The following is a 15,043-nucleotide window of genomic DNA, read 5'->3' as shown; positions in this document are numbered from 1 at the left end:
TCCAGGGAGCAGCCACAGCTTCCCAGGGCAACCTGTGCCAGGGCCTCACCACCCCCACAGGGAAGAATTTCTTCATTATACCCAATTTAAACCTATTCTTTGTCAGTTTGAAGCCATTCCTCCCTTTCCTGTCACTCCAGGCCCTTGTAAGCAGTCTCTCGGATCACTTTCGCAGTGTGGATTTACAGGAGATGCCTTTAGTAATTTGACCACATCTCTGGCTCATCTGTGAAGGTTTGGCTCTTGCTGCATTTGTCTTCAAAATAACAAAGCTAAAAACCCCATAAACTTTGACCAACCTTAAAAAATTACCTGAGTTCTAGTGTCCAGTTTGGCTTTGGAGCTACTTTAGCCTGACGACGGCACCAAAACCAGTTGCCTTGGGTCCACGAAGGATTTCCAAAATGACTTGGAGAATTCTGAATGATGCTGTTTTTTCAGATATTTGAAGGCTCTCCTTCCATCGTTGCAGGATTCCATTTTTTGGAAAATTCATCTTCCATCTCTGGCACTTGGGCTCCTTGCACTGTGAGGGGCTGATGGTGCCAGGGGTTCCTTTTTGAAGCTCTGCTTCTGCTCTGTACAGGAAGTTTTCACGGAAATGAGCCAATACCGGACGTTCACTTCTCCCTAGGACTTCACCACCCCACTAATCTGTGTGGGTTTCACTCTGGACTTTTCTCCTGGAATATTTTTGAAGTGGATGCCTGCACTGTGCAGGCACCAGAGATGTGCCGAGGTAGTTTTTGGGGAGCTTCTGGATCCTTCTGGCAGAGCAGGCAGCACTCCACACTGCAGAACCTTCAGAGATGTTCATTAGATCAGGCCAGCGAATTGATTGAAGCTCCCCAGCTGTGACTGTGCTGTAAACAGGGTCCAGGAGTCCTTGGAGTGCTGGCTTTTTCAGCAGCTTTTCTGATGATCTTGAACCCATCAACAGCTCCTGCTGCTCCTGTTTCAGGAGTTCTGCAAGCTCAATTCTTTCTCATGCAGATCTTCCTAGGGAAGCTCAGTAACATCAGCCTGTGTTTGTTGAGGCTCTCGAGCCTCTCTTCAGTCCCTTTTCTATTTCATTTCTCCTGGTTCTCCCACATCCCAGCTCACTGTCTCTAATCCAACACCATCAGCATGAAATATTGTTGTGTTATCAGTCACTCGTGATTAATTTGTGCATCCTTGTTTTGTATCCCCCCAACTTCCAAACTTGTGCCTTTGTGCAAGAAGTCCTGCATTATCAAAGTTCTTTAGTTGGGATTTACATCTCCCTGCTTATTTTTGTGTTTGTTTGCTGTTTGGTTTGTTTTGGGGAGTTCCTTTGACTGACATAAGTTGTGTTTTCCTTTGTATTCTGATTTTTCCTCTCCTCTCATGCCTTTACAGTCTCATTTGGATTATGCCAGCACCTACCCAGTGGTGAGAATAGTCTGCAAGTTGCAGTGTGTGTGTGTGTGTTCAAAAACTAATCATGAGGAAGAAGCTAACACAGGTTGTAATAACTGCTCTGAGATAAAGGTGATCTGGAAGGATCCTGAGGCAGTTTGTGGTCTGTGATGTCAGGGTGCCATTTCCCTCTCCTCCTGCTCTAACACAGTTCAGATGAGAAGTGACAAATGATTAGAGAGATCTGAGCTTGGGTTAGCTCAGTAGTTATCACAGGACAGAGCAGAATGGCTTGGATTTCCCCTAAAATACTGTCTCTGTTAAAGCCTGTCCATCTTTGGACCAGATGTGTCTGGTTTTATTTCAGCACAGATCTGGAAAGGAATAAAACTCTGATAAACTCACTGTAAATAGATGTAGCAAAGGTGACAGGACAAACACACTGCCTACCACAGCTGCAGCTTGTGTTACCTTCAGTTTAGAGGACAAAATCAGATTAATAATAAGGCTACGACAGCGAGTATTTGCTCTCGTGAACACTGAGATAAAGCTGACTCCTGACAGAACAGAAAGGGGCAATGAGGATTAAAGCTCAGTTTAAAATATTTCTGCTGCCTTGTCTTGAACTAGAGGTGTCCTGGTGTCTGCAGGAAGCAAACTGGGCAGTGCAGTTCTGTAGATCCTCCCGCTTTTCCCCTCTCCCCTCTCGTTCCCGGCGCTGTTTCCAATTAGGAGTGCAGCGCATCTATTTGTGCGTGACCTACATCCCGGAACAGTTCAAACCCCTCTGCATTCTGCATGGCTGTATCCATACAGTCAGCCAGGACAGCTGGTAGCTCTGCTAATTGACTGATCCCAGCGAGCGTGACTGACTGGAACTGCGGCTGCTAAATTTAACAGCGCTGTCATCATTTTAACAATATTCCCTAATAACTGGGCATTTGACTCTGAGCGTGGATTCGCTGCCGGGCGCTCACTGAGCCGTGCTGTGCAGAGCTGGGCTCGTGTTCCTGCATGGGGATGTGCATGCCTGGCTCTGGATGGGTGTGCATAGACTCATTGATCTTCTCACCCTGCATTCTTAATCCCACTGCAGGCTGGATTAGAGAGTGAGAGGACCAAAAAGAAGAACTACTCCAAAGCAGTATGTATTTTTATCTGTCTCAGAGAGGGTTTTGCCTACAAACCTGCTGTGGTAGGACAAGGAGTGTGTGCAAGTGTGAGAGCTGCCAGCCCAATGTCAAGGATACGCTGTAACTATCAGCACTCGCTAGAGAATAATGAGCATGAGTTCATCCCCAAAACGTGGAAGAATCCAAACTCTTACCTTAGTGTTGTACTTAAAGAGCGCGTGGAAAAACTCAAAACTTTACTGGAGCTACATGACTTGAGCTGTAACATGACACAGAAATAGGCAACATTGAGGGAATATCATAGAATCCCAAATGGTTTGGGTTGGAAGGGCCTTTAAAGCCCATCTTGTTCCACCCCCTGCCATAGGTGAATCTTATGGAGAGCTATTCCAGGGAGGCAAAGGGGATATGAGAGAGGGCAAAGTAGGAGTATTTCTGTGGAGGGAAGGCTCTGCATCACAGGTGGAGGCTGGGTTGGGGTTCTTTGGCACACTGGAAATGAGCAGAGGATTTTGCTGAGGGCTGGAAGTTGGATGTTGGATTGAGAAAGCCTGAAGGAGCAGCACGAGCCACAGCCTGAGGTAAAAAACATTACAAGGAGAAGTGGACACAATGGCAGTGAAATGGTTTTCTTTGTCTGTCAAAAGCAAGAAGAAAATACAGAGAGGAATAGGGTCACTGAAGGGACAAGAAGTAAAATGGAGTCATTTTAGCCTCTCTAGTACGCAGTTTTATTTGTTCCAGTTGTCATGAGGGGTAGGGTCAGATGCTTTGCATGTAAACGTAGCCTAGAACAAAGGTCAGCGAGGTCTGATAAAACTGACCCTGCTCTCCAAGAGCTGCCTGGAGCATTTGCCCTCAAAAATATGCACTGGAGAGGTTTCTGGAGAGGATGGGTCAGAGAGGCAGGGGAAATGGCCTCAGCTCTGGGGCTTCAGGCTGAAATCTGAAAGCCACAGGGCAAATGAGGCAGATTCCTGTAGAAGGGCCTGAACTGTGAAGTGATGACCAGTTAACCTGGGCTCCTAGAAAGTTCATCATGCCAATTCAACTGGAGTTCCAAGCAGGGTGATTATTTCAGGGCATAAAGGATGTTACTGTAAGTTGACTGTAGGGCCCTTGGCATGTCTGTGCGTGACATCAGGTGAAACCTTGGGCCAGATCTCATTCTTGGAAAAGGAATGTACAGTTGGAAAAGAACTTTGTTAGAAAACGAGACAGCTGGGAAGGATCTATTCCCATCTAAGACAGCATCATCTGGGTTTTTTAAGTAGGGAAAAAGCAGTTCCACAGGAATCTATCTTGCCTGGCTGTCTAAGTGCAGGGAGTGAAGGCAGTTTCATGCAAGGTTAGACTGAAAATACTGATGATAAACAGGAGACAACTTGTCAAAACTGAATAACAGTAAAAACAAATGAGGAATACCACATCTGGGAAAAATGAAGGTACTATTACAAAGTAATAGGATGGTTCAGATAGTGATCTGAGGTTACATTTAGTCAATATTACACAGCTGAAAACGGCAGACAGTTCCTCAGTGTAGCAATAAAAGGGGTGGTGGAGGTAATTGGTCTGCACAGGGTGCTGAGGCTGAGCTGCAGCGTTGCCCTCAGCTGCTGGAGATCCATTTTAACCATTCTTCAGGGGAGTGTTCGAGAAATTCAAGGAGCCTGGAAAAAAAAAACCTGGTGAAAACTGGGAAGAAGCCAAGCTGTGTGAGAAGGCTACAGCAGTATTTGAAATCAGTTCTTGAAAGAAAAGAAACTTGGATGTTTGCCTTCTGTTTGGGGTGATAATACTGCATTTCAATAGAGAATCTAAGCTTTTCCGAGAAGTAGCTTTCCCAGCTTGGCTCTGAACTGACTTCTAAGTTAATTTAATTTTTTCATGGAAGCTGCTGTATAGTAGATGATAAATATTTCTCTTGGAAATTGATTCAGATTTGTTCTAGTGGATTTTCATTTCGGGGACGCATTAAAACATGGACTTCAAAACTTAATTTGAATAGAAATTCTAATTAAATTTCCACTAAACCCCGCCCCAAATACACAGAGTGCTTCCTTGTTTTCAGTGTTAAACCAGGGCTCGTTGTGAGGTGATACCAGAACAGTGAATTGCTGGGGAAACCTGAGCTTTTAATGCTATCGATTGAGGTGACTTTTGGGTCTGTCCTCTTTTCTTCACCACCACTTTCCCAGACTAAGGACTGAGTCACTGTGATTGTTTTGTTTTATTCCCAGCACTGCTGCCATAGGGATTTGAAGCACCTCACCCTGTTTATGGAACAGTCATTCTGGGCCTGTTTGTTTTTCCTCCTTTGAGGGAAAACATCTTCCAGACACCAGGGAGGACATCTGAGCCCTCCCAAATCTCTTACTAGCCCTCAGACTGCTGCAGAATCCTGAGGTGTGGCAGATGGCCACTGTCTGGGTTTAATTTTGATGCTCAAAATCAAAAAGAAGAGAATTTATACAGCACTGCATGTTTACTAAGCTGGATTTCTCAAATAGAATTAGTTCTTCTACTACAATTTGCTGCTTTTTAGTTGCTTAGCTGCCCGAGGTATAAATAGGTATGGTGATACAAGTCTCTAATCTCCTTTTTGTCCCCTTTTTGTCCCCTATTCCCTTCACAGAGTGTTTGAATATAGACCAGTAATAATAGGGGAGGCAAAAAGGGGATCAAAAAGGGCAAGCAGGAGTATCCTTGACATTTTTGGCTGTTACAGAGGTATTGACACAAATGTTCGTGTCCTCGTGTTTGAAATCATGACCTAATCCCGCACTGCTCCTGTTCCTGGTGTATCTTTGAAAAGTTCTCTCTCTGCCTTTGCTTTTCATAAGTGATGACATTTGCTTAAAAACTCCCTTTGGGGTCTACGTCAATTTTTTTCTCTCCTTTTTTGTCTTTCCTTTTTTTTCCTTTCCTTCCATAACAGACCAATGGTTATGAGGAAGACGTGTATGGATCATCCCAGAGTAGAAAATCTAGCAGGGTTAGTAGATGATTTCTGCTGCTATAAAATTCTATTACTCTATTTAATGGGATTTACCTAATTAGCAAATTCTTTGCGGCAGTGAAGCAGGTTTTTCCTGTCTTGCATGTTGTGGGTTTGAAGTTTGTCAGACACTGGAGGTGCAGCAAAAAGCTGTCTGGGAGAAATAAAAAAATCAAAAATCAGGCCATGAGTGGGAAGGGGAGTCTCTGAAATTGGTACAGAAAGATCTTGAAAGTCAGAACTGCTTTAACTTGTAAAAGAAAATTGGGTAAAAATTACATTGTTCAGCACTGGCAGGGAAGATTTCCACGTGCTGGAAACAGAATGAGTGCTTTTCAACCTCTGCAAGGTGTTCACGCCGTGCTCTAGCACTGACTCTCCTAATTTAGTCCATGCCTTGAGATTTGCATAGTTAAAATGGACTTTGGATTTTGAATTTTCCCCAAATGCGCGTTGTTTATTTGAAGTTTGCTTAACTAAATGCCTTTGGTTTGGGTTTTTTCCTCTATAAACCATATCCTAGGGTTTCTGGAAACGCCTACAGAGGTGAAGAGCCCAGTGCAAGTGCTCCCACTTAGCTACTTAACATTGATGAACTTTTATTTCTAGTCCAAAAAAGCTTAATTATTAACTGCATTGTGAGGATGTAGGTCACAATGTTCCCTCCTGTTCCAGCTCAACAAGTGTTGTGTGTCACTTACAGCAGCTCCTGGCTTTGTTAAATATTGGGGTTTGTGCAAATGATTTAAAGGGGCTGTCCAAGCACAGCCTGGGGTCAGAGGGGGAACTGTTCAGTTTTTTTTTTTTTTTCCCTCTTTATTTTAACAAAGCCAGACAAAAGCTCAGAGCCTGTTGATCTTTGTGCTATCAAGGCTTCTAAAGAAACTTAGCGGTATGAAGCCTAAAGCTCAGTGTTTAGGCGAAAAATAAACTCCTTTTAAGCCTCCATTTAGCCAAGTGTTTAAGCAATACACGCTGAACATGAGAGAGAGTTCAGGGGGTTACTTTGTAGGCACGGAGTTAAGCAGGCGCCTGGATAAACAGTGAAACAGGACCTGCTATTTCATGTCCATTTTAAATTGTCGCTGCCAGATAATTTAGCTGGCATTATGTGGATAAAAGACAATGAAATACTGTTGCTTGAACTGCTAAGAAAACAGCCTGTCCTGTTGCTGGCACTCTTGCTGGCCCATCTGACGAGTTCAAGGAGTTTTATTCTGTAGCACTGGTGACAAATGATGTTCTTACTCTTTGCTGACATACTCCAGTGCTCCAAGGACCGCAGGGAGAGCAAAACATCTGCAAGAAAGTCACCCAGGGAGAAGAAGTTGTCTGGTTTCCATTTAAATAATTTAAAATCATCCTGGAATTAGGGTTTTCAGCGTGAGGGTTTAGTCTGAGGAGAGCTTTATTACAGCAACATCGTTAGTTCCTTGTAGTTCCATTGCTGTTTGGAGTAATCATTCATTAGGAGGGGGAGGAAAGTTTGGGGGTGACTCAGAAGAGCTGAAACTTCAAACCAAATTGATGCCAGCCTGGCTGGCATTCACTTTTTAGGAATATTCTCTCCAAAAAGGCCAAGCTGAATCATAAAGGAGAAGGAAAAATGAAAAAGAGGAAAATTCTTCAGGCCAGCAGGGAAGCGATGGACCTGCTGGCAATGGCTGTTTCCAAAGTAGGTGTCCAGCTTTAAGTCACAGCATGGACTGATCTCCATGTGGACACTGCACTTGCAGTGTCATGGGTTGATCCCTTAGATGTGATTAATGCCATGTGCTCAGATAGTCCATGTGCAGATTGCAAACTCCCTAAGTAGGAATGAAAATAATTTCTTAAAGTTCAGTTCAGGCTTCCTTTCAGTAAAAGTCTTATTTTACAGGCATTGTTTGGGGGGGTTTTAGTTTGTTGGGTTGGTTGTTTCTTGGGTTAGGGTTTTTTTTTTGAGGTCAGACAATGATTTACCCTCAGCCTGTACCTGTGGGTATTGTATCATATCCAAACATCTGTTTGCTTGCAGTGAGAGAGGAAAGCAAACAAGTTTCTTTGATTTGCCACAGGTCTCCCTCCTTTGTGAAGAAATTAACACCTCCATGGACCACAGTGGTGAAGCAAGGATGAGTTAGGGCTAGTAAGGAGCTGACTGCTGAAAGCAGAGAGAACCTTGGCTGTCTAGACCCCCATGAGAAATGTCTGGAGAGGAAAGGTGTCAGGGTATAGCTGTAAATGCAGAGCTCTGGAAAGTAGCTAAGGAGGTGAAGGTGTGAGATCTTTCACAGCAACCATTCCTCATTAAGATCCCCTAAGTGGACCAAAAGTGCAAGGATGACTGGATGCAAGGTAGAAAGCATGGAAAGAAGGTGTTTAATTTAAAGAAGGTGTTTAATGTGCACAGTCTCGCTTCTCAACGAGGAGTTATCTCCCCACTCAGCCTTGCCATATCTGACAGTGGCTTGCTCGCATTTCCTGCTGGGCACAGCCAGCAGTTTTGGTCCCTGGCTTTGCTCTCTATCTCCCAGGGTCTCATCTTCTCCTGGGGGTCTAGCTAACAGGGCATAAACTCCTCAGGATCTCAGGAGGAAGCTGACCAGCTCTCTGGCCAGTGCATTTTTCCAGTGCCTGAAAGGTCCCACAATTTTCACACATCCTCACAGCTTTAATGCAGTCCTCTCTTCCTTTTGCGTCTGTGACCACTTAGACTGCTTGCTGTTTGTAATCACCTAATTTACATTTGCTTCCCATTTAAAGGAATAAAGAATGAAGCTGAGTTCTCCAGGAGTTATTTTTTGTTTTGTTTGTTGATGCAGGCTTCGTACTACTCTGACCTGGGTCTCCCCAGCAGCAGCTATGCTTCCACATCTCAACTTCCTTCCCAAAATGGAAATTGGGTCTGTTGCCCTCTGGCTTCACCCGGCCTGGACTTTGTTTGGATAATACAACCTCCTGTACTTAGGAATCAATTTGGTCTCTGTAGCTCTTTTTAGTGAAACTTAAACCCCAAACAAATCAGACCTTTTAAGATTGGAATGAGTAATGGAAAACTGTTTTCAAATGAGCACAATCAGTTTTCCTTTGCTGCTCCTCCCTTTCCTTGTCTGCCATTGGCCTCAATAGGTCTGGAAAAAGAAGGGAAATCTTAATTACCTGAAATTCTCTATTTGAGGCAGCTCCTCTGCGTAGCATGTCAATCTGGTGAGCTTGAGACAATCCAGTCTGTACAACATGAAATTACAGGGAAGCCATTCCCAGAGTGCCAGAAGAACATCAGTGAAGCTGTAAAATCCCCGGGAGGTTGGATTATCCCCTGTGTGTGGCAAAGCTCGGCCAGCCCAGTGCCAGCAGAGCTCCAGCAGTGCTCCAGGTCCTGCCTGGGGACACGGCACAGGGGTGTGAGTGGGCACTGGCAGTGGGACCTGGCTGCAAGCCCTGGGCTGGGGATCACTGCTGGAGTCTCTCTTGCACCCAGCTCTGCCAGACACGGCGAGTGCTCTGAGTTTGTTTAACTGCTGCATCTCGGGGGAGGATGGTTACTAACACTTGTTTCAAGCTGCTCTGAGTGAAGCACTTGTGATTTTTTCCTGAATTATTTGGATTTTCTCTGCGTTTGTGAATAATAAAATACACAGGAGATGATCTTACAGCTGTGTGAAACACTTAGAGTGTGTATCTTGAAGCACTTCTCTGTAGCTCTTTTTCTGGCTTTGGTTGGAGTGAGGAGAAACCCCCTTTCTCGCTCCTGTACACAAACATGTGGGAGACAGTAACAGCTTAACAACCTAAAATTAAATTATGCTGGTTTTCTTTTGCACACTGTCGTGTCCTCCCTTCCTGTAGGAAATGCACGTGTCTGCTTCGTATTCTTATTCTTTGGGAGCTGAGATCTAATGCTTTTATAGTGCAGATGACTAATATTCTCTGTACGGAGTTTCCTTCTGTTGTAGTGTAGTGATCCTAATCTCTCACCAAAAGGGTTAATTCTGCTGTAGGTGCCTTTTTTTTGTTTCATTTTCTCTGCCAAGAAAAAAAAAGTGTTGTGCTTGTCTCCCTCAGCCCTCCCTGCTGTACAGCGATGCCCTGCCAGCCAGGAGTTACAGGGTTTGTTGTGCTGATGCTCCGAACACCAACACCAGAGCCACTCCCCCCCAGCCATGCACATGTTGTCCCCTGCCTCTGTCTGTAATTCCTGTCGGGTGCATTTGTCTCACACCCTGGTGTCCCATCCATCTGAATGCCACGTGTGTGATGCTGTTTGTGCAGACCTGGATTTGCTGATCCTTCCTTCGATTCCTGTTGGGACTGTGCTTGTGGGGTTGCGATGCTGCCACGGGTGTTGTGTCCGTGTGGAGAGAGGTGTCTTCCTTGGTGTATTAGCAGGAGCAGGACAGAGAGGCAACATCAATTCTTTCTGATTGCTTAACAACTAACAAAAATCTGTTCACAAATTTTTTTAGACAAATTCCTGCCTTCTTGTTTAAAATGAACTTCTCAGAATTTTTTCTCAAAGCTTAAAGGTAGAACTTCCTACTCCCCTTGTGTTTCCTGAATCATAGATCTCTGTGCTAGACTGGAGTCAGTCTTAAAATACGCATTTTCCTCCTCTTTTATTAATTTACCAAACTGGCTGGTAAGCGAAGCTCATTAGGTGGGAGCTTTTCCTCTCACTGCCAGCACCAGCAATGAAGGTGAAACAGATGGGAACAGTTTAAGAATTGATGTAGCCATTGTGTGGATAGGCAGTGGAAGTGTTAAGGTGACTGTTGAGTTGAAACCCTGGGAGAAGGGTTAGGAACGCATGGGGTGCGATGGCCTGCGGGGTGTGTCGGACCTTGCACGTGTCCCGTGGCGTTCCCCAGGTCGCCTTGGATCTTCCCTCGCATGCTGCTTGTGGTTGCACACCGGAGATGTCCCTGTCCTGCCCGTCCTGCTCACGGCCACGTGTCCTTGGTGAATTTGTGACTCTGCAGCCTGAGCTGCCACTCCTGTGCTGACTCTGTGTTTTAATTGTAGGCGTCTGTGTACGAGGAGAGCGTTTACAGCGGGAGCCGGCGCTATAGTGCCCCCAGTTCCCGCGCTGTAAGAGGTTTTCTGCATTTCCCTGCTCTGTGTCTGTCCTTTGCTGGGCTGAGGAACGTTTTACACGGGCTGTGTGACATCCAGGGCCTGCTGCTGTAGGCAGCAGAAGTGGGAGCACCATTCCCGTGGGTTTCCATGAAATAATGAGTGGTGATCAATGGGAACTCACCCCTCTGTGGGACAGGGAATCCAGTTCTGCCTCGCGCTTGGTTTGCAGATAAAACACCTTGGAAAGGCCATACATGAAGTCCTTTCCCTCCCTGAGACTTTATTCTTCTTTTCAAAACTGAGAAAAATACAAGTTTAAAAAATAATCAGCCAAAAATTTAAAAATCAATTCCACATAAGCATTGTGAATTAAATGATTTGTGTGAAGATATGGCTTGCTTGGTTTTGTTTCTTGGATTTATATTCAAATGTATTTTACATTCATATATGTGACAGTGCCTCCAAAATACGTGTTCCTGAGAGTGGAGGGCTCTGTCATGGATGGGGAGCAATAGTATGAGGAATGACCATATAAATTATTTCCTTTCAAAAAAGAGAAACTCCAGAAGTCTATTTACAGATTAAAAGGCAGAAAATGCCTTCACCTCTTCTCCTCTGTTAGTGCTTGGGCCAGGTAGTCCATCTGCTGCTGTTGTGTCCACCTGGGAAAAAAAAAGCCAATCTCTTTTGATTTTTAAGTCCTCCTCTGTGGGCCTGGTACTTTTTCTGCCTGTCATCCCCTTCACTGATGATAGCAAAACCCACCCACCCAAAAAAACCCAGCGAACAAACAAACACCATCTCAGGCGTGAGAGTGAAAAGCCTCAAGGCAGAGCATTGATGTTACTTTAAACATTACATTTTTATTAGCTTGGAGGAGGAAACACTTTCAAGAATGCTTACTAAGCCCTTGTTGGTCCTTCAAGGGCTGTGCCATCCTCTTGCCATCCCACTGATTCATAGCTGTGAGAAATCATTTACAGCCCAAAAACCTGTTTGCAGGTCTTTCACGGGCTGTCAGTGCTTGAGCAGGGAACACTGACTAAAACACTGGGGCTCCTTCCCCTCCCTCCATCCCCATCTCAGCCTGTGCCACAGGTATTTGGAGGCCTGTGTGTAACCCAGCCCTTCCAGTTCCTGCTGCCTGTAGTAATGAGAGAGTTGAAACAGGAGGGCTTTGCCTCAGAGGGAGCGGCCTCGTCTCAACAGCTGTGGTTATTTTAATGCCTCTGCACCTTATTAACGTGGAGAGGGAGTGTCACTTGGCTGGCTGTTCCCAAAACGTGGTTTTGGATGAGCAGGTGAACGCAGGGGGTGAGGCTGAAAGTGGCCTTGCTTGGTCACAGCTACTTACTTCCATAGTCAGCCCCGCAATGCACAGGGAGCAGCTGTGGAATAAATAGGGCCTGGAAACATTAATATGGGACTTGTCAGTGTTAAAAATGTATTCTAAACCCTTCTTTTGTTAAACAAAAAACAGTGTGGTGACCAAACAAACCCTGTATTTTTACTTCAGTCTTTTTTGTCTTTAGGAGTTACTGTGTGATTGGCAATAGCTGTGAACAATGTGCAGCAGAGTTTTACATTGTGCGTATTCCCACCTCTGAAATGAAGATCAGGTGCACAAAGCCAGTGTTAAGACATAAAATCCCAGAATGGTTTGGGCTGGAAGGAACATTAAAGGCCACCTTGTTCCATCCGCCTGCCCTGGGCAGGGACACCTTCCACTATCCCAGCTCGGTCCAAGCCCCATCCAACATTGAACATTCCAGGGATGGGGCAGCCACAGTTCCTCTGGAGATGCCAGGGCCCCCCTCTGGGTGCATCCAAGGACACTGCCCTGCCCGAGGGCTCGCTGAGGGCTGTGCACCTTGCACGGAATGTTTTGTGGTCAGTGGCTGACCCTGTGCTTCTGCTCTAGCTGGGGTTATTTCCAGCTTACCCTCTCACCATTTATTAGTGCTGGAAGCTTTATTTTCAGTTGATGCTGTGCTGCTTTGTTACTGTGACTAAAGATGATGGAGCAGCCCTGCAGTGGCCTGGTAAATGCCTGGCTGTTTCTGTAAAGCTGAAGAGTCCAGGGATTCCTGTAGTGGCCAGCTGACTTAATAAAAAAAGCCTTAAAAAGCCCCACAGCATCTCCAAAGTATGATAATTTTTCAGATTTCTGTGTTTGTATCTGAGAAGCAGTCCTAATCACCTCTAAAATAAACTCATTATTTCCAAAGTGAGTTCTAGTTCTGTTTCCCTGACACTTTAAACTTTCACTTCCCTGCTCCACTTTCACTGCATTAAAACCTCTGGAAATAAAAGAGTGTAGACACGTTCTTTGTCCTTGTCAGCAACCAACCAGCCCTGTCCTGCATCTCTGCTTAGATGTTTCCTTTTAAAAAAAAGCTAAAAGACTTTCTTTGGCAGGAGATGAGGACTGCAGGTGCTGGAAAACCAGGAGAGATACTTAGTCTCTGAGCTGGTCTCAGTTTTTACTTTAATCCCCACATAGATGGATGTTTCTTCCTTTGGCCTGTGGAGCATGAATTAATTTTATATGTGCGCAACGTTGGGGAACATGGGGAAGGGATTCACCACAGAGCCTCAGAGCTCTTGCAAAGTAGTAGGATTAAGCCTTTTGTAGAGAAACTGAATTGTTTACTTGTGACTGGTACCTGAAGAGATTAAAATATATCATTAGTATTCTAAGAATTGAATCAAAACTGTACTTGAACTGCCAATGGAATTACTGCTTGCCTTAATTTTCAAATTAACAGTCTGTTCTCTGACTTTCGCTGCTGTCCCTTTGTCCAGCTGCATGTAACCATCTCCTTAACTGATTTCAGATGTGATGCTCTACATCCTCTCCTGCTTCCCTTCCCAGTTCTGATGCCTTTCTCTTCTCTTCTCTCTGCCTGCTGCTCCCGGTTTTCCTGCGGCAGCCTTCCGAGTACAGCTGCTACCTTGGTTCGGGATCTCGGGCATCCTCCAGAGCCAGCTCTGCTCGGGCCAGTCCAGTGGTGAGCTCCTCTATTTCTCTTTGTCCCTCAGCTGTTTCATTCCTCTCTTCTTCGAGGTCTTTTGTGTACAGAGAGGTCACTGTCCCTCATGAGGCAGTTCCTTAGGGCGTTAGTTGGACCTCCTGGGCAGTGCTTAAGACAGAGAAGCCAGAGGAGAAATTGCAAAACTGAAGTGATTTCTGTGCAGATGCACATGTTTTTACAATAAAAAGTATGCTTTGGACTCTCATGACAATGCCATATTTGCTTCAAACTGAGAATAAAGCACAGCAAGGTTATTGTGGAAAAGACTGGGTTGTTGATGGAAGTGCTGTGTCTCCTTTGGGGGAGCAGGAAACCCAAACTCTTAGTTGCAGCATTCAAGCAGTTCTGTTTCTCTCCAGTGAGCAGTATTTTGGTGCAAAGCTGCAGGGCTCTCCAAAGGCTGGATTGGAACATCTTTGTGGGACTGTGGAGTGCCAGACACTGCAGTCTTTAGCATGGTGAAGTGCTGGAAGGGTAAGAAGTACCCAGCAGAAGTTGTGGCTGAACAAGGCTCAGGTGCTAAAGGCTTGTCCATCCCTTGCTTTTAGGGCATTTCTGTCTTTAATTTTTTTAATGGCACGTTATGCTTTCTCTCTGTGGCTCTTCCTCTCTGTAGCTGTTTACAGCTCTGAGTATCTTCCCTGATTTTTTTCCAAGCCTGGGGACAGCTGCTGAGTGCAGTAGGATGTCTCGTAGAGGAAACATGCAGCTTACAGTAAACTAAACTATAATAACATTAATTTGCCACAGAGAGTGAGTTTTGTAGGCTGCCATTTGAAAACTGACAGAACAGAGCTGTGTGCTCTGAAGTTTTGGTGTTCCAAGAGTACATTCATAATAGAGGGATTTTCATCACATAATGTATGGCAGCTGGTGAGCTAAAAATAAATCAGTATTTTAATTAGCCCCTGAACCTGAGTCCCTGAGCTATGAGTTCTTGCAGAATATATTAGTAATACTTCTAAAATGGCTTTGCAAACTGAATTTCAATTACCCCAAAGCAAAAATTAATCAGAATAAACAGGGATTCCATTAAAATTCTGGAAAGGTAATAAGAACTGGGTACCCACACACTGCAGTTGGTTTCTATTAGGTGTTTTCTGTATTCCAACTGAGTCATTGCTGCAAGTTGCTTACAGGAGTCACGGATGCTGAGAGGTGCAAGGGAGGTTTTTTAATTTTAAATTCTCTGCTTGCACTTTGGCCTCTTGGTATGCAAGTGGCTGGAGATGGTTTGATGTGTCAGCACCACGCTGAATCTGCTCTGCAGGGAGACAACAGGCACTCCTTAAATTACCTTTTTTTGTTTCAATTAGTGGTTTATTGCCCGGTGTGAAGAGCTTCCCTTATCTCTGTCACCTTGAAGAAGAGCAGAGAGTTAATGTCACAGTGAGTCTAGCTGATCCTAAAAGTTCTTAACGCTACACGGGGTCAATCCA

The 15,043-nt window shown here is 44.9% G+C and overlaps 1 protein-coding gene and 1 long non-coding RNA gene across 19 annotated transcripts in view; one reads left to right on the top strand and one right to left on the bottom strand.

Moving 5' to 3' along the window:
• The window catches only part of LRRFIP1 (LRR binding FLII interacting protein 1), a 103,288-nt gene that overhangs the window by 59,340 nt on the left and 28,905 nt on the right, over nucleotides 1–15,043 (top strand). For 6 of the 18 annotated variants that reach the window (XR_005602271.1, XM_039554577.1, XM_039554578.1 and 3 more), the window contains exons 7-13: nucleotides 1,381–1,413; nucleotides 2,477–2,524; nucleotides 5,452–5,508; nucleotides 8,316–8,396; nucleotides 9,559–9,603; nucleotides 10,516–10,581; nucleotides 13,503–13,580. The exons of 3 other annotated variants lie outside the window; for them this stretch is intronic. Coding sequence is in view for 14 of the 15 variants with exons in the window: in XM_039554577.1 (XP_039410511.1) it covers nucleotides 1,381–1,413; nucleotides 2,477–2,524; nucleotides 5,452–5,508; nucleotides 8,316–8,396; nucleotides 9,559–9,603; nucleotides 10,516–10,581; nucleotides 13,503–13,580 (408 nt within the window). In the remaining variant the exon portion in view is untranslated. The remainder of the gene's footprint in view (nucleotides 1–1,380; nucleotides 1,414–2,476; nucleotides 2,525–5,451; nucleotides 5,509–8,315; nucleotides 8,397–9,558; nucleotides 9,604–10,515; nucleotides 10,582–13,502; nucleotides 13,581–15,043) is intronic. 9 more of the 18 variants (XM_039554581.1, XM_039554567.1, XM_039554573.1 and 6 more) reach the window with 7 other exon arrangements.
• Nucleotides 3,127–8,984, bottom strand: LOC120410256. The gene is made up of 3 exons (XR_005602272.1): nucleotides 8,653–8,984; nucleotides 5,566–5,665; nucleotides 3,127–4,183 (listed from the first exon to the last, which is right to left on the bottom strand). It is a non-coding gene; the product is annotated as an uncharacterized LOC120410256 (long non-coding RNA).

The sequence above is a fragment of the Corvus cornix genome, chromosome 7 (genome assembly GCF_000738735.6).
Source record: "Corvus cornix cornix isolate S_Up_H32 chromosome 7, ASM73873v5, whole genome shotgun sequence".
Lineage (NCBI taxonomy): Eukaryota > Metazoa > Chordata > Aves > Passeriformes > Corvidae > Corvus > Corvus cornix.
Note: the sequence above shows the minus strand (reverse complement) of the source record. Positions and strands in the feature narration are given on the sequence as shown.